The sequence below is a fragment of the Eubalaena glacialis genome, chromosome 17 (genome assembly GCF_028564815.1).
Source record: "Eubalaena glacialis isolate mEubGla1 chromosome 17, mEubGla1.1.hap2.+ XY, whole genome shotgun sequence".
NCBI classification, from domain to species: Eukaryota; Metazoa; Chordata; class Mammalia; order Artiodactyla; family Balaenidae; genus Eubalaena; species Eubalaena glacialis.
In genome coordinates, this window is record NC_083732.1 from 79083751 (window position 1) to 79110151 (window position 26401).

The following is a 26401-nucleotide window of genomic DNA, read 5'->3' on the forward strand; positions in this document are numbered from 1 at the left end:
TCCCTCTTTCCCAAGGTCAAGGACTAGGTCTTACTTATCTTTGCTTCCCACTAAACCTTGTATGGAAGAGATGACCAAGAAATGTCTGCGACGGGAGAGAAACTCAAATCGTGTCTTCGATCTAGTGCATCCAAAGACCAACGAAACCATCCTTGTTCTAAAAAAAATTAAACCTTTTTATTAGTATATTTATTTTATATATAAAAGAAATACAAAAAAAGAAACACAAAGAAAACGCTTTTATGGCAACTCGGACTTGTCGGTGCCTTCGGCTTGGGCTCCCGGCTCAGGCCCGCTGGGTGTCAGCAAAGTCCGCCGGTTGTAGTGGCCCGTGATGATGCCCGTGGTGTTGTTCTTGTTCAGCAGCTGCTTCTGCCTTTGCCTGTTGAGGGACTGGACGAGGCCCAGGACGACGGCGGCCAAGGAGTACTGCCCGGGCAGTCTTCTCGGCGGCAGGATGAATGGGTTGGGTTGGACTCTTCCCAGGAGAAAGTACGTTTTGATTTTTCCTTCCTGTTCACTGATGCCCTTCACATAGATCTCCCCTCGGTAGTCAAAGGCAAAGCCCTGGTCCTTCAGGATGAGATAGGTCTCCTCGGGGACCTGGATTCTGCCACTGACTCCCGTGCTGTCCATCCGACTTGCCAGGTTCACGGTTTTGCCCCAAATGTCATACTGTGGTTTCTTAGCGCCGATAACGCCAGCTACCACTGAGCCGTGGCTGATGCCTGTGGGTGAACCAGAGAAACAAGAGGTGAGAGAAGAGGGACGTCAAGGAAGGGGCCGCGCCCTGCCTGGGATAGTGACCCTTAAATGAAGGATGTGATCTCTACGGATAAACTGCAGGGTCCAGATCCAGCGTCAGTCACTTATTAGATGTGTGATCTGGGTTGGGTACTTAACAGATTTGGACCTCACTTTTCTCATCTGTCAAGTGGAAATAATTAAAGGAGGATGAGATGAGATGCTATAGGTAAAGCCGCTGGTATATTACCAGACAACCAGTGAGTGCTCGAGAGACAATAATTGTTACTCTCACATGGAAGCTGACTTGTCTTAGCCTGCGGGATAGACAGGGCACTGATGTCGGGATGCTGGGATCACCTCTTGCCTCTGTGGTCACAGTGCCCTGAGAGCTTGGGCACACCTTTTCCTTCTCTGCCTTAGTCCACGTACTCAGCATCATTCCCTGGGTCCGTGGCAACAGCCTCCTAACACGCCTCCCTGGATCCCTGCTTGTCCTCCTGCAGACCATCCTCCACGCTGCTGCCAGAACCAGAGGGACTTTCTGATGCACATCTGATCAAGTTACCACCCACTTCAACACCTGCCACAGCTCCTTTTGCCTATGGGGTAAAGCCCCGGCTCCTTAGGATCACAATCTAGGGTTCCTCAGAGCTGGCTCTTGCCTAACTTGCCAGCCTCATTTTTGTCACCACCCTCTCCCTCACCTTTGCACCGTATCCATACTGCACTGCTCGAGTTCCCCTAACCTGCTGGCACTTCCACCTCTGTGCCTTTGTCCCTGGCTTTCTCTCTGCTTGGACTGTCATTTACTCCCAATCCCACAGGTTATTTGGTAGATCACAATTTCAATACTTCCTCCTTTAGGAAATGCAGACTTTTTAAAAGGAATGACAGTATTCCACTAAACACATTCATGGGCATATATGTCTCCTTTTAATAGACTAAGGATTTCTCATTCATTCTGCAAACATTGACTAGGCATCTACTATAAAGCAGACACTGTTCTAGGTATTGGGGATATGGTGGGAAAGTAAAAAGACATAGCCCCAGCCCTCATGGAGCTTACCTTCTACTGGGGAGAGATAGAAAATAATTTTAAAAGTGCAATATAGTATCAGTGAATGATAAAGGTGATAGAGAAAAACCAATCAGGTTAAAGGGATAGAAAAATACAGGAGGGTGTATTTTGGAGTAGGGTGGGTAGGAAAGGCCTTTCTGAGCAGAGATCTAGAGAAAGTGATAGTATAAGCCATGCAGATATCTGGGTTAGATCATTCTAGGCAGAGGGAAAAGCAAGACACACACACATACACACACACACACACGTATAAGATAGAACTGACTGTGAACTTCGAGAAACAGCTCTTGCAGAATGCATGGGAATCACAAGGATGGACATCGCCCTAAAATTTGCAGAGCCCTTCCATAACCACTATCCCATTCACATCTCTTCTTACTACTATGAGGTAGGCAGGGGAGGTAATAATATAACTCCCAGTTCACACATGAGGAAACTGACACTCAGAGGGTTTAAACGACTTGCCCAAAGTCATAGAGCTGGTTACAGCAGACCCAAAACACAAAGTGAAAGGCCCGATCCCATTGGGAACATGATTTTCTAACCTCTGAACCATGCCAGGAGAATAATGTATCACACCAAGGGCTGGCCTTAATTCCAGCAACATCTCCTGAAATTACACAGACTTTGTTCAAGGTTATAGTTCTTCTTTTTTATTCCCAGTTCAATCATGTACTCAATGATTTCAGAAAGGACACGTAGGGTTGTTGGAAGATCTGGAAACAAACCCTGAGCACCCCATCCATAGATCAAAATATAAAAATATCACTTATTTATTCCAGTGAACAAAGGCATGTGGCATTCCTTAGATCTAACAAGTCAGGTATGGGTATTACTTGACCCTTTATACTTGAAAGCTGCTAAGGGAGAACCAAAAAAGTAAAATGGCATGCCAGCCAGAGGATATCTAAGGCATGAGGACTGCCGTAACATTTGTTTTAGGCTGCACGCTGGCCGCCAGAATGTCACTGGTCTCAGTCAGGAAATCCTGGAGTCGCTGCCAGGATGACCATTTGGTTGTGTGATCGTAGGCTAGTTACTCCCCTTCTCTGGGCCTGAGTTTGCCCATCTGTAAAACGTGAATGTGGACTAGAGCAGGGGCTTTCAGACTATGCTTGAGGAGGCCCCCTCCAGACTCCGCAGAGATGCTGAAGAAATTAACAAGTTATACAAATTGCAAATGACTATTATCACATAGCCGTGACTGTTGTCATTTTGCACAAGGGTGTCCCTAAGCCCAAAGGAGGGTGAGCTGCGTGGCCGAGTGAAGAGCTATAAAGCTAACTGCCTGTCCCTGGCTCAAGTCAGCATGTGACATCCTCAGGAACAGAATCCTGCTTTCGGCTCAGGGTGTTATCCAGGAGAACGGGAGAGTAACGCATTGACCTCCAGTATCTGGTGACATAGAAGACAGGAGGAAACGATTGATTAGACAGCTACCTCTCTAATCAGGGCCTTGTGTGGGTGGGATTCTGGACAAGTTGGAGGAGAGGTAGCCGTGGTCTATCAGTTGCTTGGTATTTCTGCACACAGGCCAAAATCCTCCCACTGCTTCCAGCATCTTGAGTGAGAGGAAGCCCAGACAGGTCTGTCCTTGGCCAGGTCACACTAAATCTGCTGCATTTTGCGGGAAAAAGCTCCCCTGGCTTGATGCCCAGAGCACGGGAGGGCTCGATAGAGCAAGGCCAGCCAGCTCGATGGGTCCCTGAGGTGCCACACTTCCAGCTGCTACTCACCAATCCTGAGCTCAAAATTGTTGAAAGAATGCTTGTTGATCTCCTGTATGCTTTCAGTCAGGGCGAGAGAGAAGTCGGCCAGGGCGCACAGATGTTCCCACTTATCTTCACATTGCTGCAGCAAACATGAGAGAAGAGGTCATTCGATGGGGCAAACAGGAACATTTCTGCAGCAGGGGTTTGGTCTGTGTCCTACCTCACCCACACATGCCTTCAAGGGAAATAAGCAGGTGTGTGAGCCCTGTACACCTAAGTCATCAGAGTCCAGAAACACAGGGCACCAGGAAATTTGCTTCAGAGAGAGTAATATGTGTGACTCTCAGATTCCATTCCCCACCCCTACCCTTGTCTGTTCAAGTTGATGCTGTTCACGTGTGTGTGTGTGTGTGTGTGTGTGTGTGTGTGTGTGTGTGTACATACTCTTATGTTCATATATGTGAGGTTTCCAATCTAGGAACCATGTCTATTTCCTTTGAAGTACTCACAGTGTCTGTTTAAGAGATGTTTCACATAGACATTTGCTCTCTGAACTTCAGTTTCCTCATCTATATAATGGGGATAAGCATAGTTGCCCTGCCTACCTCATGGGGACTGAATGAGGTTGTGTATGTGAAAGAATTCTGTGCCCCTCTAGAGCAGAGGTTGGCAGTCAGTAAAGGGCCAGATAGCAAGTATTTTAGGCTTTGTGGGCCGTGTGGTCTTTGTCATGACTACCCAACACTGCCATTTTAGCCAGAAAGGAGCCATAGGCAAAATATAAATGAATGCATGTGGCTGTGTTCCAATAAAACTTTATTTACGAAAACAGATGGTGGATACATCAGATCACCAGCAGTTGGGATGATGGTCTATCAGTATTTCCAAACTGAAGTTATTTTTTAATCAATACTTCTAATGCTAGCATCCAGTGTTTACACGTTCTACCATCGCCACCACATCAAACTAAAACCTATACAATGTTAATTATTCACATTTATATTTGTTTTTGGAGGTGGTGATGCTGGGGAGAAAATACTTAAAATTTTCATTAGAAGCTCCTAAGTCAATGAGGCCTTGAAATACAATATTTGATATATGTTTGTGTATTTGTGCTTTGGGGGTATAATTTTAAATTATAACTACAATAGATACTCTGGTTTAATTATACTTCATTAAATTATTTATATGAAAGAATCATATCTAGGTTTCAAAGATTCACTTATATATTCCTTGACAGCTACTGGCCCAGTACAAAACCCATGTTTTCTATATTCACCCACACTGTTGCCAGCTGTACCTAACAATTCCCTTTTTTCAAAAAATTTATTTTATTAAAAAAGAATTTTTTAACATCTTTATTGGAGTATAATTGCTTTACATTGTTGTTAGTTTCTGCCGCACAACAAAGTGAATCAGCTGTACGTATACATATATCCCCATATCTCCTCCCTCTTGCGCCTCCCTCCCACCCTCCCTATCCCACCCCTCTAGGTGGTCACAAAGCACTGAGCTGATCTCCCTGTGCTATGCGGCTGCTTCCCACTAGCTATCTATTTTACATTTGGTAGTGTATATATGTCCATGCCACTCTCTCACTTTGTCCCAGCTTCCCCTTCCCCCTCCCCATGTCCTCAAGTCCATTCTCTGCGTCTGTGTCTTTATTCCTATCCTGCTTCTAGGTTCTTCAGAACCATTTTTTTTTTAGATTCCATGTATATGTGTTAGCATACGGTATTTGTTTTTCTCTTTCTGACTTACTTCACTCTGTTTGACAGATTCTAGGTCCACCCACCTCACTACAAATAACTCAATTTTGTTTCTTTTTCTGGCTGAGTAATATTCCATTGTATATATGTGCCACATCTTCTTTATCCATTCCTCTGTCGATGGACACTTAGGTTGCTTCCATGTCCTGGCTATTGTAAACAGAGCTGCAATGAACATTGTGGTACATGACTCTTTTTGAATTGTGGTTTTCTCAGGGTATATGCCCAGTAGTGGGATTGCTGGGTCGTATGGTAGTTCTATTTTTAGTTTTGTAAGGAACCTCCATACTGTTCTCCATAGTGGCTGTATCAATTTACATTCCCACCAACAGTGCAAGGGGGTTCCCTTTTCTCCACACCCTCTCCAGCATTTATTGTTTGTAGATTTTTTGATGATGGCCATTCTGACTGGTGTGAGGTGATACCTCATTGTAGTTTTGATTTGCATTTCTCTAATGATTAGTGATGTTGAGCATCCTTTCATGTGTTTGTTGGCAATCTGTATATCTTCTTCAGAGAAATGTCTATTTAGGTCTTCTGCCCATTTGGGGATTGGGCTGTTTTTTGATATTGAGCTGCATGAGCTGCTTGTATATTTGGAGATTAATCCTTTGTCAGTTGCTTTGTTTGCAAATATTTTCTCCCATTCTGAGGGTTGTCTTTTCATCTTGTTTACAGTTTCCTTTGCTGTGCAAAAGCTTTTAAGTTTCATGAGGTCCATTTGTTTATTTTTGTTTTTACTTCCATTTCTCTAGGAGGGAGGTGGGTCAAAAAGGATCTTGCTGTGATTTATGTCATAGAGTGTTCTGCCTATGTTTTCCTCTAAGAGTTTGATAGTGTCTGGCCTTCCATTTAGGTCTTTAATCCATTTTGAGTTTATTTTTGTGTATGGTGTTAGGGAGTGTTCTAATTTCATTCTTTTACACGTAGCTGTCGAGTTTTCCTAGCACCACTTATTGAAGAGGCTGTCTTTTCTCCATTGTATATTCTTGCCTCCTTTATCAAAGATAAGGTGACCATATGTGCGTGGGTTTATCTCTGGGATTTCTCTCTTGTTCCATTGACCTATATTTCTGTTTTTGTGCCAGTACCATACTGTCTTGATGACTGTAGCTTTGTAGTATAGTGTGAAGTCAGGGAGCCTGATTCCTCCAGCTCCATTTTTCTTTCTCAAGATTGCTTTGGTTATTCAGGGTCTTTTGTGTTTCCATACAAATTGTGAAATTTTTTGTTCTAGTTCTGTGAAAAATGCCGGTGGTAATTTGATAGGGATTGCATTGAATCTGTAGGTTCCTTTGGGTAGTATAGTCATTTTCACAATGTTGATTCTTCCAATCCAAGAACATGGTATATCTCTCCATCTGTTTGTATCATCTTTAATTTCTTTCATCAGTGTCTTATAGTTTTCTGCATACAGGTCCTTAGGTAGGTTTATTCCTAGGTGTTTTATTCTTTTAGTTGCAATGGTAAATGGGAGTATTTCCTTAATTTCTCTTTCAGATTTTTCATCATTAGTATATAGGAATGCAAGAGATTTCTGTGCATTAATTTTGTAGCCTGCAACTTTACCAAATTCGTTGATTAGCTCTAGTAGTTTTCTGGTAGCATCTTTAGGATTCTCTATGTATAGTATCATGTCATCTGCAAACAGTGACAGTTTTACTTCACCTTTTCTGATTTGGATTCCTTTTATTTCTTTTTCGTCTCTGATTGCTGTGGCTAAAACTTCCAAAACTAAGTTGAATAATAGTGGTGAGAGTGGACAACCTTGTCTTACTCCTGATCTTAGTGGAAATGGTTTCAGTTTTTCACCATTGAGAACGATGTTGGCTGTGGGTTTGTCATATATGGTCTTTATTATGTTGAGATAAGTTCCCTCTATGCCTTCTTTCTGGAGAGTTTTTATCATAAATAGGTGTTGAATTTTGTCAAAAGCTTTTTCTGCATCTACTGAGATTATCATATGGTTTTTATCCCTCAGTTTGTTAGTATGGTGTATCACATTGATTGATTTGCATATATTGAAGAATCCTTGCATTCCTGGGATAAACCCCACTTGATCATGGTGTATGATCCTTTTAATGTGCTGTTGGATTCTGTTTGATAGTATTTTCTTGAGGATTTTTGCATCTATGTTCATCAGTGATATTGGCCTGTAGTTTTCTTTTTTTGTGACATCTTTGTCTGGTTTTGGTATCAGGGTGATGGTGGCCTCATAGAATGAGTTTTGGAGTGTTCCTTCCTCTGCTATATTTTGAGAAATATACTCCTTCTCAAGAGTTTGAGAAGGATAGGTGTTAGCTCTTCTCTAAATGTTCGATAGAATTTGCCTGTGAAGCCATCTGGTCCTGGGCTTTTGTTTGTTGGAAATTTTTAATCACAGTTTCAATTTCAGTGCTTGTGATTGGTCTGTTGATATTTTCCATTTCTTCCTGGTTCAGTCTCGGAAGGTTGTGCTTTTCTAAGAATTTGTCCATTTCTTCCAGGTTGTCCATTTTATTGGCATATAGTTGCTTGTAGTAACCTCTCATGATCCTTTGTATTTCTGCAGTGTCAGTTGTTCCTTCTCCTTTTTCATTTCTAATTCTGTTGATTTGAGTCTTCTCCCTTTTTTTCTTGATGAGTCTGGCTAATGGTTTATCAATTTTGCTTATCTCCTCAAAGAACCCGCTTTTAGTTTTATTGATCTTTGCGATCGTTTCCTTCATTTCTTTTTCATTTATTTCTGATCTGATCTTTATGATTTCTTTCCTTCTGTTAACTTTGGGGTTTTCTTGTTCTCCTTTCTCTAATTGCTTTAGGTGTAAGGTTAGGTTGTTTGAGATTTTTCTTGTTTTCTGAGGCAGGATTGTGTTGCTACAAACTTCCCTCTTAGAACTGCTTTGCTGCATCCCATAGGTTTTGGGTTGTCGTGTTTTCAATGTCATTTGTTTCTAGGTATTTTTTAATTTCCTCTTTGATTTCTTCAGTGATCTTGGTTATTTAGTAGTGTATTGTTTATCCTCCATGTGTTTGTATTTTTTACAGATTTTTTCCTGTAATTGATATCTAGTCTCATAGCATTGTGGTCGGAAAAGATACTTGATACGATTTCAATTTTCTTAGATTTACCAAGGCTTGATTTGTGACTGAAGATATGATCTATCCTGGAGAATGTTCCATGAGCACTTGAGAAGAAAGTGTATTCTGTTGTGTTTGGATGAAATGTCCGATAAATATCAATTAAGTCCATCTTGTTTAATGTATCATTTAAAGCTTGTGTTTCCTTATTTGTATTCATTTTGGATGATCTGTCCATTGGTGAAAGTGGGGTGTTAAAGTCCCCTACTACTATTGTGCTACTGTCGATTTCCCCTTTTATGGCTGTTAACATTTGCCTTATGTATTGAGGTGCTCCTATGTTGGATGCATAAATATTTACACTTGTTATATCTTCTTGGATTGATCCCTTGATCATTATGTAGTGTCCTTCTTTGTCTCTTGTAATAGTCTTTATTTTAAAGTCTATTTTGTCTGATATGAGAATTGCTACGCCAGCTTTCTTTTGATTTCCATTTGCATGGAATATCTTTTTCCATCCCCTCACTTTCAGTCTGTTTGTGTCCCTAGGTCTGAAGTGGGTCTCTTGTAGACAGCATATATACAGGTCTTGTCTTTGTATCCATTCAGCCAGTCTATGTCTTTGGGTTGGAGCATTTAATCCATTTACATTTAAGGTAATTATCGTTATGTATGTTCCTATTACCATTTCCTTAATTGTTTTGGGTTTGTTATTGTAGGTCTTTTCCTTCTCTTGTGTTTCCTGCCTAGAAAAGTTCCTTTAGCATTTGTTGTAAAGCTGGTTTGGTGGTGCTGAATTGGCTTAGCTTTTGCTTGTCTGTAAAGGTTTTAATTTCTCCATCGAATCTGAACAAGATCCTTGCTGGGTAGAGTAATCTTGGTTGTAGGTTTTTCCCTTTCATCACTTCAAATATGTCCTGCCCCTCCCTTCTGGCTTGCTGAGTTTCTGCTGAAAGATCAGCTGTTAACCTTATGCGGATTCCCTTGTATGTTATTTGTTGCTTTTCCCTTGCTGCTTTTAATATTTTTTGTTTGTATTTAATTTTTGATAGTTTGATCAATATGTGTCTTGGCGTGTTTCTCCTTGGATTTATCCTGTATGGGACTCACTGCATTTCCTGGACTTGACTATTTCCTTTCCCATATTAGGGAAGTTTTCAACTATAATTTCTTCCAATATTTTCTCAGTCCCTTTCTTTTTCTCTTCTTCTTCTGGGACTCCTGTAATTCGAATGTTGGTGTGTTTAATGTTGTCCCAGAGGTCTCTGAGACTGTCCTCAATTCTTTTCGTTCTTTTTTCTTTATTCTGCTCTGCTGTAGTTATTCCCACTATTTTATCTTCCAGGTCACTTATCCGTTCTTCTGCCTCAGTTATTCTGCTATTGATTCCTTCTAGAGAATTTTTAATTTCATTTATTGTGCTGTTCATCATTGTTTGTTTGCTCTTTAGTTCTTCTAGGTCCTTGTTAAACGTTTCTTGTATTTTCCCCATTCTATTTTGAAGATTTTGGATCATCTTTACTATCATTACTCTGAATTCTTTTTCAGGTAGACTGCCAATTTCCTCTTCACTTGTTTGGTCTGGTGGGTTTTTACCTTGCTCCTTCATCTGCTGTGTATTTCTCTGTCTTCTCATTTTGCTTTACTTACTGTGTTTGGGATCTCTTTTTCACAGGCTGCAGGTTCGTAGTTCCCGTTGTTTTTGCTGTCTGCCCCCAGTGGGTAAGGTTGGATCAGGGGGTTGTGTAGGCTTCCTGGTGGAGGGGACTGGTGCCTGTGTTCTGGTGGATGAGGCTGGATCTTGTCTTTCTGGTGGGCAGGACTGCGTCCAGTGGTGTATTTTAGGGTGTCTGGGACCTTATTATGATTTTAGGCAGCCTCTCTGCTAATGGGTGGGGTTGTGTTCCTGTCTTGCTAGTTGCTTGGCATAGGGTTGTCCAGCACTGTGGCTTGCTGTTCGTTGAGCGGAGCTGGGTCTTAGCATTGAGACAGAGATCTCTGGGCGAGCTCTCGCCAATTGATATTACGTGGAGCAGGGAGGTGTCTGATGGTCCAATGTACTGATCTCAGCTCTCCCACCTCAGAGGCTCAGGCCTGACACCTGGCCGGAGCACCAAGACCCTGTCAGCCACATGGCTAGGTATGTGGGGAGTTTCTTGCCTTTTGGGAGGTCTGAGGTCCTCTGCCAGCGTTCAGTAGGTGTTCTGCAGGAGTTGTTCCACATGTAGATGTATTTTTGATGTATTTGTGGGGAGGAAGGTGATCTCTAAGTCTTACTCCTCCGCCATCTTGAATGTCCTTCACAATTCCCTTTTTGATCACATTTCACTTCCTTTCTACAAGTTCTAACCATGCCCACCATTTAAGAACTGATTTAACTGTCATTACTTTTTGATAGTATTTTTATTGTAAAATATAAACCTATTTGTATATTTTTAACACTGGAAATATTTGACAAAGCTCAGATTCTTTACCACAGTAATAAAGTCATTTTAATGAACTTGTTGTGTAATGATTTAACTCTCCCTAATTGTTAAACATTTACTAAGCAGGACTAACCAAGTCTTCAAGAGACAGTACTATTACATATATGCTGTGCCTATAAAGATATGGCATAATGGTAATATCTAGAATATTAGTGTGTCTATTTGAGAGGACCATTGCTGAAAAGAGATATTTCACATTTTCTTGGTATAGGATTTAAAATGTGTAGCAATTTGCAATGAAATTTGTCATTAAAGGCAAAAATATCACCAATCCTTTTTGTAATTTGGAAGCACTTAGGTCACTCTCTATATATTATTATACTTCTTTGCTCTCCCAACTCTTTGCTTACATTTTTTAGCTTAGACTGCACACTGGCCTGCAACTGTTAATTTACATCTCTGCCAGTCCCTGGTTTGTGAATAACATAAGGGCAAAATATGATTTATTCATCTTTGGGTCCTGAGTTACTGGCACACCTATAGAGTTCAACTAGACAACCCTTGCATTTTATAAGAATGTTTAAATTTAAAGAGGTTAAGTGATTTGCCTCAGAAAATAAAACTGCATGTTGACAACAACAAAAAACAGAAATAAACAAACAAACAAAAAAAACAGATGGTGGACTGGATTTGGCCTGGGGGATGTCTTTCTGGACCCCTGTGACAGAGTGATGTGCACATGTACTTAATGACTATCAAGGGTTTCTTCTCAGATAGTCTTGGAATAGTTCTAGGTTTTTAGTTGGAAAGCGAGCAAAGAAGGATGAGAGGGAATGAGGATTCCTCTCCCTGGCAGCTTATGCCCATTTCCATAGAGCATTTATGGAGGACCTGCCAGGTGCAAGGCTTTGTGTGGCTAGCATGACTCTATCTCAGGTAATTCATCCACGGCCCCTGGCAGGTGGATGTTAGTTTCCCACTTAACACTAGTGCCTGCCACAGTCACCTCTCAAAAAAGCAGAGCTATTATTATTATTTAATTAATAATAGCAGAGCTATTAATATTACTTTTGGAGGAGAAAACAAAAGTAAGAATAAAACAGGTTGGGATCAGGGATTTAGTAACACCCGCAACTAAATCATAACCAGGGTATTTCTTGGTCCTGATTTTGTTCATCAAGTGAACAGCGAGGTTCAGAATGAAGCCTAGAGGCTTCTCAATCATAAAGAAGCATCAGTACACCCAGTAGAGCCTGCTTACCTCGGGAGCAAAGGTACCTCACACACCTAGAATATCCACTTCATCGGATTTTTTCCCTACCTGTCCCCAGGTTTCCTGGTGATGAGAGCCCCACCACCGTCAGCGACCTGACCAGAGTGAGGTCCCTGCCATAGGCTGTGGCTGAGTCCAAAGCATTCCTTTACCTGTTTTTCAGGTGACAGGCCTGACACGGCCATGTAGGTGCTGCCGATGGTCTTAATCTTTTCAATGTCTTGAAACCGGTCTTCACCAAGCAGCTGAAACAGATCCAGGCGACAGTGTCAGCCCTGGTATTTGTGCTTCCAGCAGCCTGGGGCTCCCGGAAACAGGCCCCTGGCTCACAGTGAGGACCACCTCGGACTGATTGAGCATCCTTGAGGTAGCCACTTTTCTCTCTGAGAATCAAACATTCAGGCTCTCAACAGATATTTATTGAGCACCTGCTAAGTGCCAAGTGCCGAGATGGGTGTGACCAGATACTCTTTAAGGAGTAGGTCTGTTTCTAAGAATCTTTGAAATAAACAAAGCTATCTTATTAGTTTAAAGAAGAAATTGCCAATATTCCCAAATCCATCAACACATCCTTTTGGCTTTACTCTCAGCATGTATTTAAAAATCTTAGCATTTCCTGCCAGTACCCTGGTCTAAGCCGCCATTAGTTTACACCTGGTTATTGTACTGCAATAACGTACCTAATCCCAGTCCTTACCTCCACACTCCCAGCATGGCAGCCAGAGTGATCCTGTTTAAATGTAAGTCAGACCATGTCCCTGCTCTGTGGCTTCCCGTTCTACTCAGGGTCAAAGCCAGAGTCTTCACCATGCCCTGCAAGACCTGCCATGCCCTGTCCCCTTCGCTCACTCTGTTCCAGCCACACTGACTTCCTTGCTGATCCTAACAAGCCAGGCCTGTTTCTGCCTCAGGACCTTTGCATTTGCTGTTCCCCTGTTGGGACGCTCTTCCTTCAGACAGCTACATGGCTCATCCCTCACGTCTTCCAGGTCTTTCCTCAAATGTCATCCCAGTGGGGTCTTGCTGATCACCCCATGCAAAACTGAACACAATATCCTGTCCCCACATACATATTCTCATCTTCTTCCTGCTTTATCTTCTCTCCTTAGCACTTATCCCTGACTGTGCTTATTTATTGTCAATTTTCCTACTAAAATGTAAAACTCCTGGAGGCAGGTATTTTTGCCTGTCGTATTTACTACTCAGCACCTAGACAGAGCCTAGCACACAGTAGGGGTGAATGAATACCTGTATGGAAGAATGGGTACCATCCTTGCCATTTCCTCCATCCTCACCTGCAGTTTGGATTTTAATGCTAAGGAAGGGAAACCTTGGTCTCTTGTTTAGCAACTGTGCTAAGAGAATAATGCTCTCTCTGCTTGTCCCCCCACCCCAAAAGTCCATGTCTTAGTCCCTGGAACCTGTGGATATGTTACCTGACGTAGTAAAAAGGACTTTGCAGATGTGATTAAGTGAATGATTTTGTGATGGGGCAATTTCCTGGGTTATCTGTGTGGGCTTGTAATAGGGAAGAACAGATCTGACTCCATAGCAGATCCGTTTCTTTTACTTTAACCTTTGTATTCTATTGTTTTTGCTGTAAGTTAATCACTAAAGGGATGCTGCCTATAGGCTTAAAGTATACATAATGGCCCATCTCCAGGAACCCTGCCTCTCATGCCTGAGGGTTAAGCTACAATACCTTACTTTAAGCTCACAGGAATCATCCTGACCAGGCCCACCTATGAATGGCTGCAGGAAAGAGGAAATTAACACATTCCCTCCGGAGTCTGGTGGGAACCAGGACATATACAACAACGTACTGCTTTCTTTTCTTTTTACTCCGCCTCCTCACTTCCCCCTCTTTCTTCTATAAAAGAAACTAGCATCCAAACCCAGGCAAGATGGTTCTTTAGGACACTAGTTCACCATCTTCTCTGTCTGCTGGCTTTCTGAATAAAGTCGCTATTCCTTGTCCCAGCAACTCGTCTCTCGATTTATTGGCCTGTCATGTGGAAAGCAGTATGAGCTTGGACTCAGTAACGGGCTCAATGTAATCACAAGCGTTCCTGTAAGTGAAAGAGGAAGGCAGGAGGCAGAGAAGATGTGACGGAGGAAGCAGAAGTCAGAGTGATATGATTGCTGGCTTTAAAGACAGAGAAAAGGGCCACAAGCCAAGCAAGACAGGGGGCTTTAGAAGCTGGAAAAAACACAGAAAGAATTCTCCCCTGGAGCTTCCAGAAGCAACACTGCCCTGCTGACACCTTGATTAGCCCCGTGAGATCCATTCTGGATTCTGACCTCTAATCTATAAGAGGATGAATTGCTGTTATTTCAAGCCACTAACTTTGTGGTCATTGGTTACAGCAGCCATGGGAAGCTAATTCAGCAACTCTTCGCTGAGCTTCTACAATGTCTGATGAACAAGACACATGAGTCCTAGCCATCACCGAACCAAAAGCCCAGGCAGGGGTGTCAGATGTTAGATAAATCATCACACTAAAGTGTGTCCTAGCTCAATTTTAGTAAAGTTTATGGTGGAAACATACCGGGAGTAGGAATAAAGAGGATGGATGATTTTGATAAAATCTGGAGGATCTGGGACGGCTTTCCTGAATAAGTGATTTCCAATTTCAGTTGTAAAGAGTGAGGGGGGTTTTTCTAGCCGTAGAGCTTGTGTAGTAGGAGGTGGGGAGCACGGAAAGGGTTGGCAGGAGCGTCCAGACACGCCTTTGGCTGCCCACCCCCCTCCCTCTGCCTGCTTACAGCTGCACTTCCCCAGGTTCCTGGGGGAAGGTGGAACTCTTCCTGCCTCTCCTCTCTTCGGAACTACTTGGCTGAGGGCCAGTTTCAGGTCCAGGCAAAGCTACCTCCTCTTCAGAAGTTGATCAGGAGGCAGCAAGAGGCTTCGCTATTTCATTTACTAACCACACGGCAACTCTATCCACTCTCTAGCTAAAAGCCTCTGGAGTCAGAGTGGGGTTCCTAATCAGCCCCTTGTTCATCCTCTAGTCTGCGTGGAGCCCCGAGATGTGAGAGGGCTCTTCAGCCTTCGATGAGGCCGGGGCGGGGGCGGGGGTTGAGGAGCCCTGGTGCTGGTCTATTGCAAACCCAGTCCTGAGCATGTGCTCCGTGCAATGTTCAGCCTTCCTCGGAGCCAAGTTCCTGTGGCAACGGCATCAGCAAGAAGAGCAGTATGGTTACTGAAGGGCGTCTGGCTGGAGCTTAGTGAGGGCAGAGTCTAGAGGGTCTCTTTTGACCCAAAGAAAGAAGGCAGGTCCGGGTGACCCAAGGACCCACGTGAGAAAGGCTGACAGTGCTTGGAGTTGGCAAGCCAGGGAAAGCCTTTTTCCCCCCCCTTCCTGTTGACTACATTCTCTTCTTTCTTCCTTCTCTTCTGCTTCCTGTCTTCTTCTTCCTCCCCTTTGCCCCTCTTCTTTTTCTTCCTCCTTCTCGTCTCTGCTTCTCCTCTCTCTCCTCTTTCAACTCTTCCCCATCTCTCCTTTTTCCTCCTCCTGGTCTAGAGCTCAGCCTCCTGGACCAATTCCTTCTCTAAGCCCCTCCAACTTCCCTCTGCAAACACCCATCTCTACCACTAGGGGCGCTGTCCCCCATCTCTTTATTGGGAAGACTCCAGGGCATCTATCGATACAATTTGGGCCACCAAGATACAGACTTACTTCAAATTTATTTATTTCAGTTTAAAAACATGCAAGTGAGAACTTTTGGGATATGCGGTGTTATAGATTTTAAAATAACACAAAGCTTGGTATCTCAACCTTCAGTCAGATTGAGCTTTTTAACAGAGCTACTATTTAAAAAAAAAATTGGAAGTATGTTTTGGATGGGACTAGTCCATCATCACCTTACTATTTGCCAGGTGGTTTCTGTCTCCTATGAGTTAATTAGTTGACTAGTCACTTTAGTAAGCATCTGTTATAAGCATCTCTTGTGTTCTAGGCACAGTAGGAGGGCCTGGGGACTTAACAGAAGACATAAGAGTATAATTTCTATCTTCACGAGTTAATGGCTTAGCACAGAGAATGGGATAAAGGTACCATTACCACAGAATCACCCTCCATTCTCCACATTGAAAGGCCCTCTATACACGTGTACTTACCACGGACTCCTTGTGTAAAGGGAACTCATAGTCACTCTGTCTCTCACTGGACTGAATCCATGAAAGGCAAGAAGTGACTGTGTCTTATTTATCTTGACTCCCATCCTCATTCCTAGGACAACTAAAACGGCCATTGTTGAGTTTATGACTTCAAAACCAGCACCATGAAATGCCAGTTAAGTGAAGATCAATGCACATGGTGATTAAAAATCAAAACAGGATGGCGGACCTGGGTTGAAAACTTGGCTTTGCCACTTAGTGGTGTGTGACAGTGGGCCCTCTTGGTGTCTCTGAATCTCAGCTTTGCTTATTTATAAAATGAAGGCTAATAATTCCTACCCTGTGGATTTGGTGTGAGGGAAAAACAACAACTAAATGTCATCTATGGAAAAAGTCAACATGTGGTAGACACCTGTGGAGATTGGTAAGAGGGGTCTCTGCCCCAGAACTAAGAGGCAGATTTGTAAACTGAAGGGTTTCATGCTCTATGATGGAAGATTTTTCAGAGTGTAAGTTTTTCATTGAAAAAAGGGTGACAACATTTACCTGGGTAGAGGGGGGATTAGAAGAGGCTTCACAAGTAGAGATGATGCTTGAATTGACTGTTACATGAGTACTAGGTTTTCTGCTGGCTGTGGAGCCAAGGGAGAGAGGACGGGGTACAGTGAAGGTGGCATGATTTCTAGGCAGAAAGAGCAGTATGTGAAACTGCCAGGTGGGCTTGTGATGGCTTCTAAGTAGTGAGATGGTGCTGGATGGTGGACCAGGTGGTATATGGTGGGAGGTAAGGCTGGAGAGGATACAGGAGCAGTACGTGCAAAGCCTCGGTGGCCTTCTGAGGAACTGGCAAAGGGAGACACCAGTGGGTTTCGGGTTTCAAAGGAATGTGACAAAATACTCCAGCTTTTGGTGGTTGGTGATGGTCAGATGCAGGAGGGTGAATGGTAAGATGACTGTGGTCATCCAGGTGAGAAACAATATGGCCTAAAGCAAGACAAGGGCAGCTTTGACTGTGAGATGGTGAGGGGCAGATCTGAGGGCTTTTCAGAAGGACTCCACAGGACTCTCTAGATGGAAGGTGGGGATGAAGGGAGAGAACTTTGTTTAGGGTGATGGAGTAGATGCCGTTGGTACCCAACTCAGCTCTCCTTTATGGGGTCATCCTCCAGGGTGCCATCAGGGCTGGCTGCTGACAATGTATTGCTGTACCCATTTTTTGGGAAGAGCCCTGGAAGCCCCCTGGCTGGCAACGCCTGGGAGATCACACATACCCACCAGGGCAGCCCATGGCCAATGGCTGACCAATACAGGTGTACAAAAGCCTTGCCTCAATGGCGACCACTCTGTGGTACCACTGATACTCCTGAGCTCCCTGGGGGATCAGGCTGAGGAGGCTAGACGTTAGCTGAACCCACCTTTTTGCTTGGCTTCTTCCCTGGCATTTCCCCAATTACTCACTAACTTCCCATCTCAGGTTTAGGCATGTGGATGGACACAGGTGTCCTACTTCAAGCTGGGGGGTGAGGAGGGGAAGACCCACTCCTGCTAAGTCTATTAATGTAAATAAAGTTCAGCATGAGCATCCCCCTTGTTCCTGGAAACTGGAAGAAGAAAGTACCATCTGGGGTATGTTTATATTTTGATTAGGTCTCTGACCAAATGCTAACTGATGCTTTTATCTTTGGTAATTTGGGCAGATGGAGAAATGTCCCCATCAGTGCCCAGTCTCTGTGATGCCACTGCCTGCGTAGCACTGGCCTCCGATCAAGTCCTGCTTTTGCCATTTGCGAGTTATGTGACCTTGGGTTAAGTTTCTAGCCTCTCTGAAGCTTACATTCCTGATCCTCCAGGAGTGAAGACAGGGTTTATCTTGTGTGATAATTGTGTTAACTAAATTAGATGATACATGTTTGTGTTTACAATGCAGTCTGGAATTCTTTAAGTGCAGAAATCGGTTACAATGAACAACACAATGCTATGACAACACGGATGCTTATTTGTGATTGTAAATTTCTCAGGCTTCTGTTTACCTCATCGAAGTCGGCAATGATCTCATTCAGCAGGCGTAGGCATTCCACTCCTTGGTTGTTCATTTCAGTCTGAGAGTAGAAGTCTGCAAACCCTGGGATGGAGGCAAACATCACCCCAACGGCATCATAGGATTGAGAATACAGCTCCTGGACAGAGAGACACACAGAGGGAGCCAGAAACAGTCATCAGAGGTGAGGGTCTGCAGTGATGCTCTCTGTGTGTATCTGCACCTGCAGCCATGCCCAGGTACCCACAGAGAGGACAGAGAATGGGGACTCTGACACCATCTCATCGACACCTTAGCGTCATCACCATGCGGACCGCGACCATCGATAATTCATGGTCTCCAGCCTCAGCTGGGCCCAGAGTTCTGCCTGCCCATCATTCTGTCCTTGGTCAGCTTCCTTTTCTGTTCTCCCCAGTGGCTAGTCCCAACACACACCACTCTCCTTAATTTCCCTGTGCACTTGATTCCCCTCAGTAGACGATCTTGTCTCTGAGGCTCTCACGTTCCATACTCATACAATCAGGTAGTTCATTGTATTTTCATCTCTTCTGCTTCAACTCCGGACAATGCATTTTCCCTTCTCCTGATGAAGATCAATGCTTCTTCCTCATCTCTCGATCCCCCTCTAACTTCTTCAGCAACGTCCTCCTACAGTGATCCTTTTCTTTCTTCTTTCTTTCTCCTCTCCTCCTCCACTTCCTGTAAGTGTCTCCTATAAGAAAAAGTACAAGGTGCCCTGGAGCCTGCAGACACTTGTGACTACCAACCTCTCTCTCTTCTTTCTCATCCAAACTTCTCAAACTAGTTTTCTCCACTGCCTATTCCTACTTCTCTCCATGTCCATTCACATCTCAGGCTGAAATGAAATGAAACTGGAGCAGGTCAGACTGCCAGCCAAAATGGGAAAACCTCTACACGAATCCCTGTCCAAGTCTTCCTGGACATCCCTGCAAATTGGTGTGGTGATCACACCCAAGTTCATAAATCTCCTGACTGTCTATGCTCTAGTTATACCGCATCTGTTTTCCTTGTGCCTGGCCCCTTCAAGGATTTATTTTTTGCTTATCTACTGTCTTAAATGTTGGTGATTGCTATGGTTCTGTCCTTGACTCACTGCGTGGTTCAAAGTTTACATACTTCCCTGGGCTATCTCGTTCACTCTCAGCCTTTCATGTGTGAGCCTCTAAAATCCTATTTCCAAGTCGGTTCTCCTTGGGCTTCAAGCTCCTGTGTCTCATGCTGGGTTGCCCTTGCACTCCTCAAATCATAAATGCTGCACCTGAATGCTTTTCCTCTCCACCTAAACCTGTTCCTAATCCTTCATTCTCTGACTCAGTTGGTGGCACCAGCATTGACAAGTCATCAAAGTTAGAAACCCTCAGAGTCAACCTTGACTCTTTCTTCCCCATCATATTCAGATTCAATAAATTATCAAGGCTGCCTGGGTTTCTTTGTGTCTCCTAAATATTTTTTTCTAACCCTCCCATCATTTCTATCAGGCCCTTTCTGTTTTCCTCCTTGGCTATTAATATGAGAACCTTGTCCTGGGTTCAGGACTGGTCTTATCTCATCCAAAGGCATGCTCCATATGGCAGCCAGAGTGATATTTCAATGATACAATATTGACCATGGCTCTCCTATTCTTAAAGCCCTCCAACTGCCCTCAGGACAAAGCTGAGACACATCAGCATGACATATATTCACATATTCCTGCACTCCCCTCCTCCTGTCTCTTCAGCTTCATTGCCTTCAATTCCCTGTGTTGGACCTTGTGTCCCAGAAACACCGAAGCATTTGTACTTTTTGTGCCCACTGTAGCGGATGCTGTAGGTGCCCTGCCTGCTTTCTCTCTTCCAAGGTCCAGCAGTCAGCCAGCCCTTGCGTTTCTTTGCATGGAGTTTTTCTGTGGCCACTAGAGGGCACTCTGCCCATGTGAGCTGCAGGTTGAAAGCTCCAGGAAATTAATGCCCCATCAGGAGCTGCTCTTAACAAATGATTGATGGGAACAGGTGTAGAGTTCTCAGCAACTTCACGCCTTGGGCCAGATAACTCTGAGGGATGCTTTCTACACCATTGTCCGAATTCTCCACTGGGATTCAGCTCCAGTCGCCCACAGAGGTAACTAGTCTGATAATCCCTCATTAATGGGTTACTTTCCTTTCCCTACCTTTCTTCTTACTCTCCTGTCTACCTGGGTGGGTTTCCTGGGACCACTTCCAAGCAAATTACTTGCACTCGAATCTTTGTCTGAAGGTATGCTTCTGGAAGAAGCGAAATGAAGACGCACACGCTTCAATGCTTTCATTTTTACTATCTGTCCCTGGATGGGATATGTCCTTCCTTCCTTGGAATTAGCATCCCTAACCAGGCTAACTCTTGTTTTCTGCCTTCACTAGCCACCTAGGTACCCTGTCTTCCTGCAAACCTTCCCAGACTCACCGATAGGGGCAGGAGACTGACTCGGGCTGTGGCAGCACTTGGGTAACTCTATACAGAGCCCTCGCCACCTGCATTATTGCCTTTAAAATGTCCATCTCTTCCTTTATGTGTGGAGTCTGCGAGGGCAAAGACTCCATGCCATTTATATCTTAGTGCATTCAAATCATCCAATTAGTATGCTTTGGACGCCCGCAATGTAATGCATGCCTTATACAGGGTCTGGTACGAGGTAAACACTCAACATTTTGTTGAGTTAATGACTCCTTAGCCTGTGTAGGAAACATTAAAGCTTATGAAGCACTTTCATATGAATTCAATGCTTTAGCCCTTGCAAGTACCCTGTGAAGTAGGTACGATTATTATACCCACTCTACAGATAAGGAAAATGAACAGGGAGGAGTTAAGACATTGGGATCATGCTGTTGGGAGCAGAAGAGAGGGAGGTAAAGACGTCCAGGGTCTTCGTCACTCTGCATAGCTGGGTGAAAGATGGTGTCCCTGATTCATGATCAGTTGACTTGAGCTTAAGTGTAGATGGATCTGAATGGATGCTTTCATTAGTCCTTGTTCAAAAGCGCAGAGGTGGCTGGTGACCAGCTGGATTGGGTTGGGTTGGGGGGCAGTGCGGATTGCAGCCAAGGAGCAGAGCAGTGGTACATGGCTTTCTGAGGCTGGGCCATTCACCTTGGCCTTGAACAATGGCGTGATACTGCAGAAGGAGTCTGACTGTCTGCTGTGTGGGTCCAAGAACCTGCACAAGCAAACCTACAGGACCGCACCCTCCAAATGGCTGTGATACGGTGGGAAGAAAATCTCTGCTTACTCAGCTTCCTATTGTATTAGTTTGCTCAAGCTGCCGTAACAAAGTGCCACAGACTGGGTGGCTTAAATATCAGAAGTTTATCTTCTCACAGTTCTAGAGTCTTGGAAGTCTAAGATCAAGGTGTTGGCAGGGTTGGTTCCTCCTGAGGGTGCGCCCCATGGCTTACACATGGCCTTCTTCTCCCTGTGTCTTCATATGGTGTCTCTTCGATGTGTGTCTGTGTCCTAATTTCCTCTTCTTATAAGGACACCAGGCACATTACATGACCTCATTCTCCTTCCCCCTCCCTCGGATCTTCTACCCAGTGTCCCGCATTGATGACCTCCAGCTGGGTGTCAGAGGGCTTGCAGGGTCGTTGACGTGGCCCATGCAGGTCGGCCCCCTCCCCCTCCAAGCCAGCAGGGAGAAGGGGGTGGGGGGACTTGGAGGGGCACATGGGAGAGCTCCAGCCACCTGCCCACACCTTTAAAGATGTCCCCATCAATTGACTTGCTCCAATCAACCACTCTGAGTGTGCCATCTGTTTCTTTCTATTTTGGGTTCAAAGAAGATAAAAACACTGTAAACTGGGGAGGGATGGATGAGTATAGAAGGCTATTATTGTTTTATCGTCATCCGCCTCTGCTGGATGTACAGGTTTGGGCTTCGCAGAGGATTCTGAGTGTATGAACGCTTCCCCCTCCGCCCCCCACTCAGAAGCCAAGATGAAGACTTTGGTCTCCTCTTTGCGCAGGGAACCAGAGTCCAGTCCTTCACCGGCCCAGGCCTGTCTGATTCCAAGCCCTGTGTGTCTTATACTAAGTTAAGCCACCTCTCTGCAGGGGAGAAACAATCTCTGAGACTGTTGTCCTTATTAGCATCCTCAGGTCTCCACTCAAACGTCATGTCCTCAGAGAGACCTTCCATGACCCCCCAGTGTAAAACCCCCTTTTCACACATGCTGTTGCCTTATTTAGCTTCTTCTACCATCACAGAACTTAGCACTACCAGGCTCTATGTTACATATTTATTCGTTTTAAAGTCTGTTTTTCCAGGAAAACATGTGCCTCATAACAGAAAGGACTTTGCCTTCTTTGTTCGCTGTTTGAACCCCAGGATCTAGAATTAACACCTGGCATGTGGTTGGCCCTCAAGAAATCCTTGCTGGACGAATGACTGAATGAGTGGGTGAGAGGTGGGGCTGGGAGTGGGAAAAAGTAGAAAAAGTAATGATGGCTCATATTTGTCAGAAATAATAATAGCAACCACCGGAATGCTCGTAAAATGTGCCAAACCCCACTTAAGCCCTTTATGCACAATAACACATGTAAAGGTTGTAACGTACAGTTGGGACGTGCTGTTACTTTGGAGATGAGGAAAATGAGGTCCGGAGAGGTTCACCGCTTATTCATGGTCACAAAATCATGAGAGGAAGAGCCAGGACTGAATGCAAGGCACGAGACTTTCAAGTGCACCAAATGACTTTTCTCTACTGAGCCCCCCTTACAGCCGGCTGCATTGGACACTTCACGTGCTCTTACCCAGCTGACTTCTCACACCAACTCAGCAAGGTTGGTATTATTTCCTCATCAGCTGGATGACAAAATGGACTCAGAGAGGTTGGGTAAGCTGCCCCAAGTCACACAGCTAGTTAGTGGCAGAGATGGAATTTGTGCTGTGCGGACTGTCCAGCACCTGAGACAGCTGCCCTTGTCAGTGTCCTTTCAGCAGGTCTAATAAGCCAGGATGAGTGAGCAGGTTTCCTGGGACTCAGCGAGAGCCTGCCTGACACTGATGACCCAGCCCAGCTGGCCTTATCAGCAAGAAAGCCCCTGCCTGGGGTGGTGAGTGCTATTCTAAGCCACAAGTCCAGGGGTATAGCAGAAGCTGCCAGAACCTCTGTGTGGGTGACACAGCTGGAACAGACTCAGACAGGATGCTCCGGAGGGCAAGGCTCTGTCCACTGCCCTATGCTTGGATGGTTTGAGTCATCTCTTGTCACCGCTCCCCCTTCTCTGCCACTCACGCCCTAACAGCAAGGTGGAGGGAAAAAAACCCAAAATTCGGCTTTGAAGTTACACATACCTGGACTTGAATTCCAGCTCACTACGCACTAGCTTTGTGACCTTGGGCAAGTTCCTTTACTTCTTTGAGCCTCAGCTTCTTCATCGATGAAATAGGGATAATCATTCTTATCTCCTTATTGCCTACATCCATGAGCACTGCTGTTGCCCCATGAAAGCTGGAACCCAAACTCACAGACGTCCCCCAATCAGATATTCAGAGGTTTGTATCACAGTTCAGGTTTGTAGCAAGAGGAGAAGCTAAAAATGCCTCTTATGGAAACAGAGCACGAAATTGGGAGTTCTTGCAGGCTACAGCTGTCCTGCCTCTGCCTGTCACCCCTTCACATCTTACAGTACTCTGCCTGTGTCTCCTACACACACACACACACACACACAGACACACAAACACTGAAGTTTTCCACACATACATTCCTATTTACACACATCCCAATCCTTCCGAACACCTACACAGTACAAGTCCTGCCACACAGACACCTCCCATAACCATCATACACACACGTACACACTGCCTCATCTGGACAAACTCCCAGGGGCAGCATGGGTAGCAGCACAGTAAGGGGGTAACGTGGCACAGATGGAAGAAATCTGAGGGACTGGATTAGAGCCATAGCTTAAATAGAGGAACATCACGGACCTCTCTGAACCCCCGTTTCTTCATCATTAACGTGGGGATGACAGAACTCTCCTCTTAAGGTTGTGAATAGAATGAAAGATCATTTTCATCCATTGCCTGTCTTAGTACCTGGCACACAGTAGGTGTTCAGAAAATGGTATTACATCATAATGTGTAGATTCTCCAGGCAATGTGAAAATTGTCTCTGTTTAAGCCTAGTCGAGTATGAACTGTTTAAATATTTATAAAACCACAAATAAGCTTGGCAAGACTTTCTACTGAAAATGTCTTATACATGGGATTAAGGCTGAACCTGACATTTATTTTGCTCAGTGGGGGTTTGGCCCGAATAACAGCTGATGACCTGGGGTCTTGGCATCTCTGGTTGGTTTCCTTCCTTTCAGGATGAAGCCAGTGCCCTCTTGCTCTTCCCCACTGGTTCCAAATATCTCTTTGTGTTGGTGTCTTGATTGAAAGCAGCTTTCCTTTCGTATCTTTTTGGATCTTCCCTCTGAGGGCTCCAGTGTTTCATCTGCTCTGTCTGGTGGTCACGGTTGATGTACGACGACATTCTCTCTGCTTTCCTGGCTTTGCTAAGAAGCTCTTGTAACAAATCCCCTGACCTTAGGTAGCCTTAAGGAAACCAGGCCTGAACCCAGTTCCAGAAAACTTCATCTGCTGAGGGCGTTTGGTGCCTTAATCTGCATCCAAGAGACTCTCAAGGGCCTGAGTGCATCAAGAGCTGATTGTTCAAGCAGCACATGACTCATGCCCTTGGCTTCTCTCCCACTGGTCTTTCTGCGGATGCTTGGACGGGAAATGAATGCTGTAGGTCTCCCCCAGTTCTACCCTAAGGCAAAGGTCACAAACCCAGATGTCTTCAGGGGATCAGTGGGTCACATAAGTGTCAGGATAAGGATGGATGAGTTGGAGAGCCCATTCCATGCTTAAAGGCAACAAATCTACCCGTTAAAACAAATACGCAAGCCAACCAATCACCCAGCTGCTGGCTTGCTGATCAGATCTGTCTCAGAGGCAGCCAGTTTGTGACCTTTGTCCTATGGGTTTTGCATCCCCTGTTCAGCTTAGTTTGAAAATCCATATTGGAAGGGTGGTCCTAGTGCAGTCTCCCACATAACCGACTTTGCCTTTGTAGCATCCTCGGCAAGGGCTCTCCGCTCACCACTTGAAAGTTTCAGCAAGGGAACTCACCATTCCAGTTCTTCCACAAACCTTTAATGTGCAGGGCCACAGGGGAGGTACACTGTGCCACGAGGATCAGTGGTGACCAAGGCTGATGTGGTCCCTGCCCTCGCGGGTCTCCATCATCACAAGGTTCCTCATAATGCAGAGTACAGAGATATCCCCTGTGGACTGTCCATGGCCCTAGGTTTGCCCTCTGGAGTCTCATTGAGTAAGGCCAGTCCCTCTCATGGGATAACTGTTCAGGCATTTAAAGGCATCTTTCACTTCCCTCTTGAGTTACCTTTTGCTAGGTGGTTGAAGTGTAAGCCAAATGGTTTTTTTTTTTTTTTTTTCATTTCTCACCTCCCACATCCACTCCATTATGGAGCCCTATTGATTCCAACTTGTAAAGGTACCCGGAATTCATCCACTTCTCTCCATTTTACTGCCAAATCCTAGGCCTCCTCATCAGGCCCTTTCCTGGGCTCCTTTAGAGTCTCCTAACTGGCTTCTGGGCTTGTGACCCTTTTATCCATACTCTATCAGCAGCCAATCAGATTAGGGAACACTTAAATTTTCCAAAGGCTCCCGTAGCACTTAAAAGGGTGTCTCAAACCCTACTATAGTCCATAAGACCTGACTGCCAGGCCCTGGCCCAGGCTTTCCTCATATCACTCACTACCCTTCATCCTTGGGATGGGTCGAATAGTGTACCCCTCAAATTCATGTCCACCCAGAACCTCAGAATGTGCCCTTATTTGGAAACAGGGTCTTTGCAAATGTAATTATAGAGAGAGCCCTAAATCTAAGAGCCCTCATAAGACAAGAGGACACATGTCCTTATAAGGAGGGAGAAGGCCATGTGACCCACGCCGAGATTAGAGTGATGTGGCCACAAGCCAAGGAGCACTTGGGGACCACCAGCAGCTGGAAGAGGAGGAAGGATTCCTCTCGAGAGACTTCAGAGGCAGCTTGGTGTTGGCACCTTGATTTCAGACTTCTGGCCCCCAGAACCGTGAGAGAATACATATCTGTTGTTTTCAGCCATGCAG

At 44.7% G+C, this 26401-nt stretch overlaps 1 protein-coding gene across 1 annotated transcript in view; it reads right to left on the reverse strand.

The window, feature by feature from the left end:
* Window positions 1–240: 240 nt before the first annotated feature.
* ADCY8 (adenylate cyclase 8) overlaps window positions 241–26401 on the reverse strand; it is a 230879-nt gene continuing 204718 nt past the window's right edge. Inside the window, exons 15-18 of the mRNA XM_061172242.1 lie at window positions 18216–18362; window positions 12218–12310; window positions 3562–3676; window positions 241–728 (exon numbers count right to left, since the gene is read on the reverse strand). Coding sequence (XP_061028225.1) covers window positions 241–728; window positions 3562–3676; window positions 12218–12310; window positions 18216–18362 — 843 coding nt within the window. The remainder of the gene's footprint in view (window positions 729–3561; window positions 3677–12217; window positions 12311–18215; window positions 18363–26401) is intronic.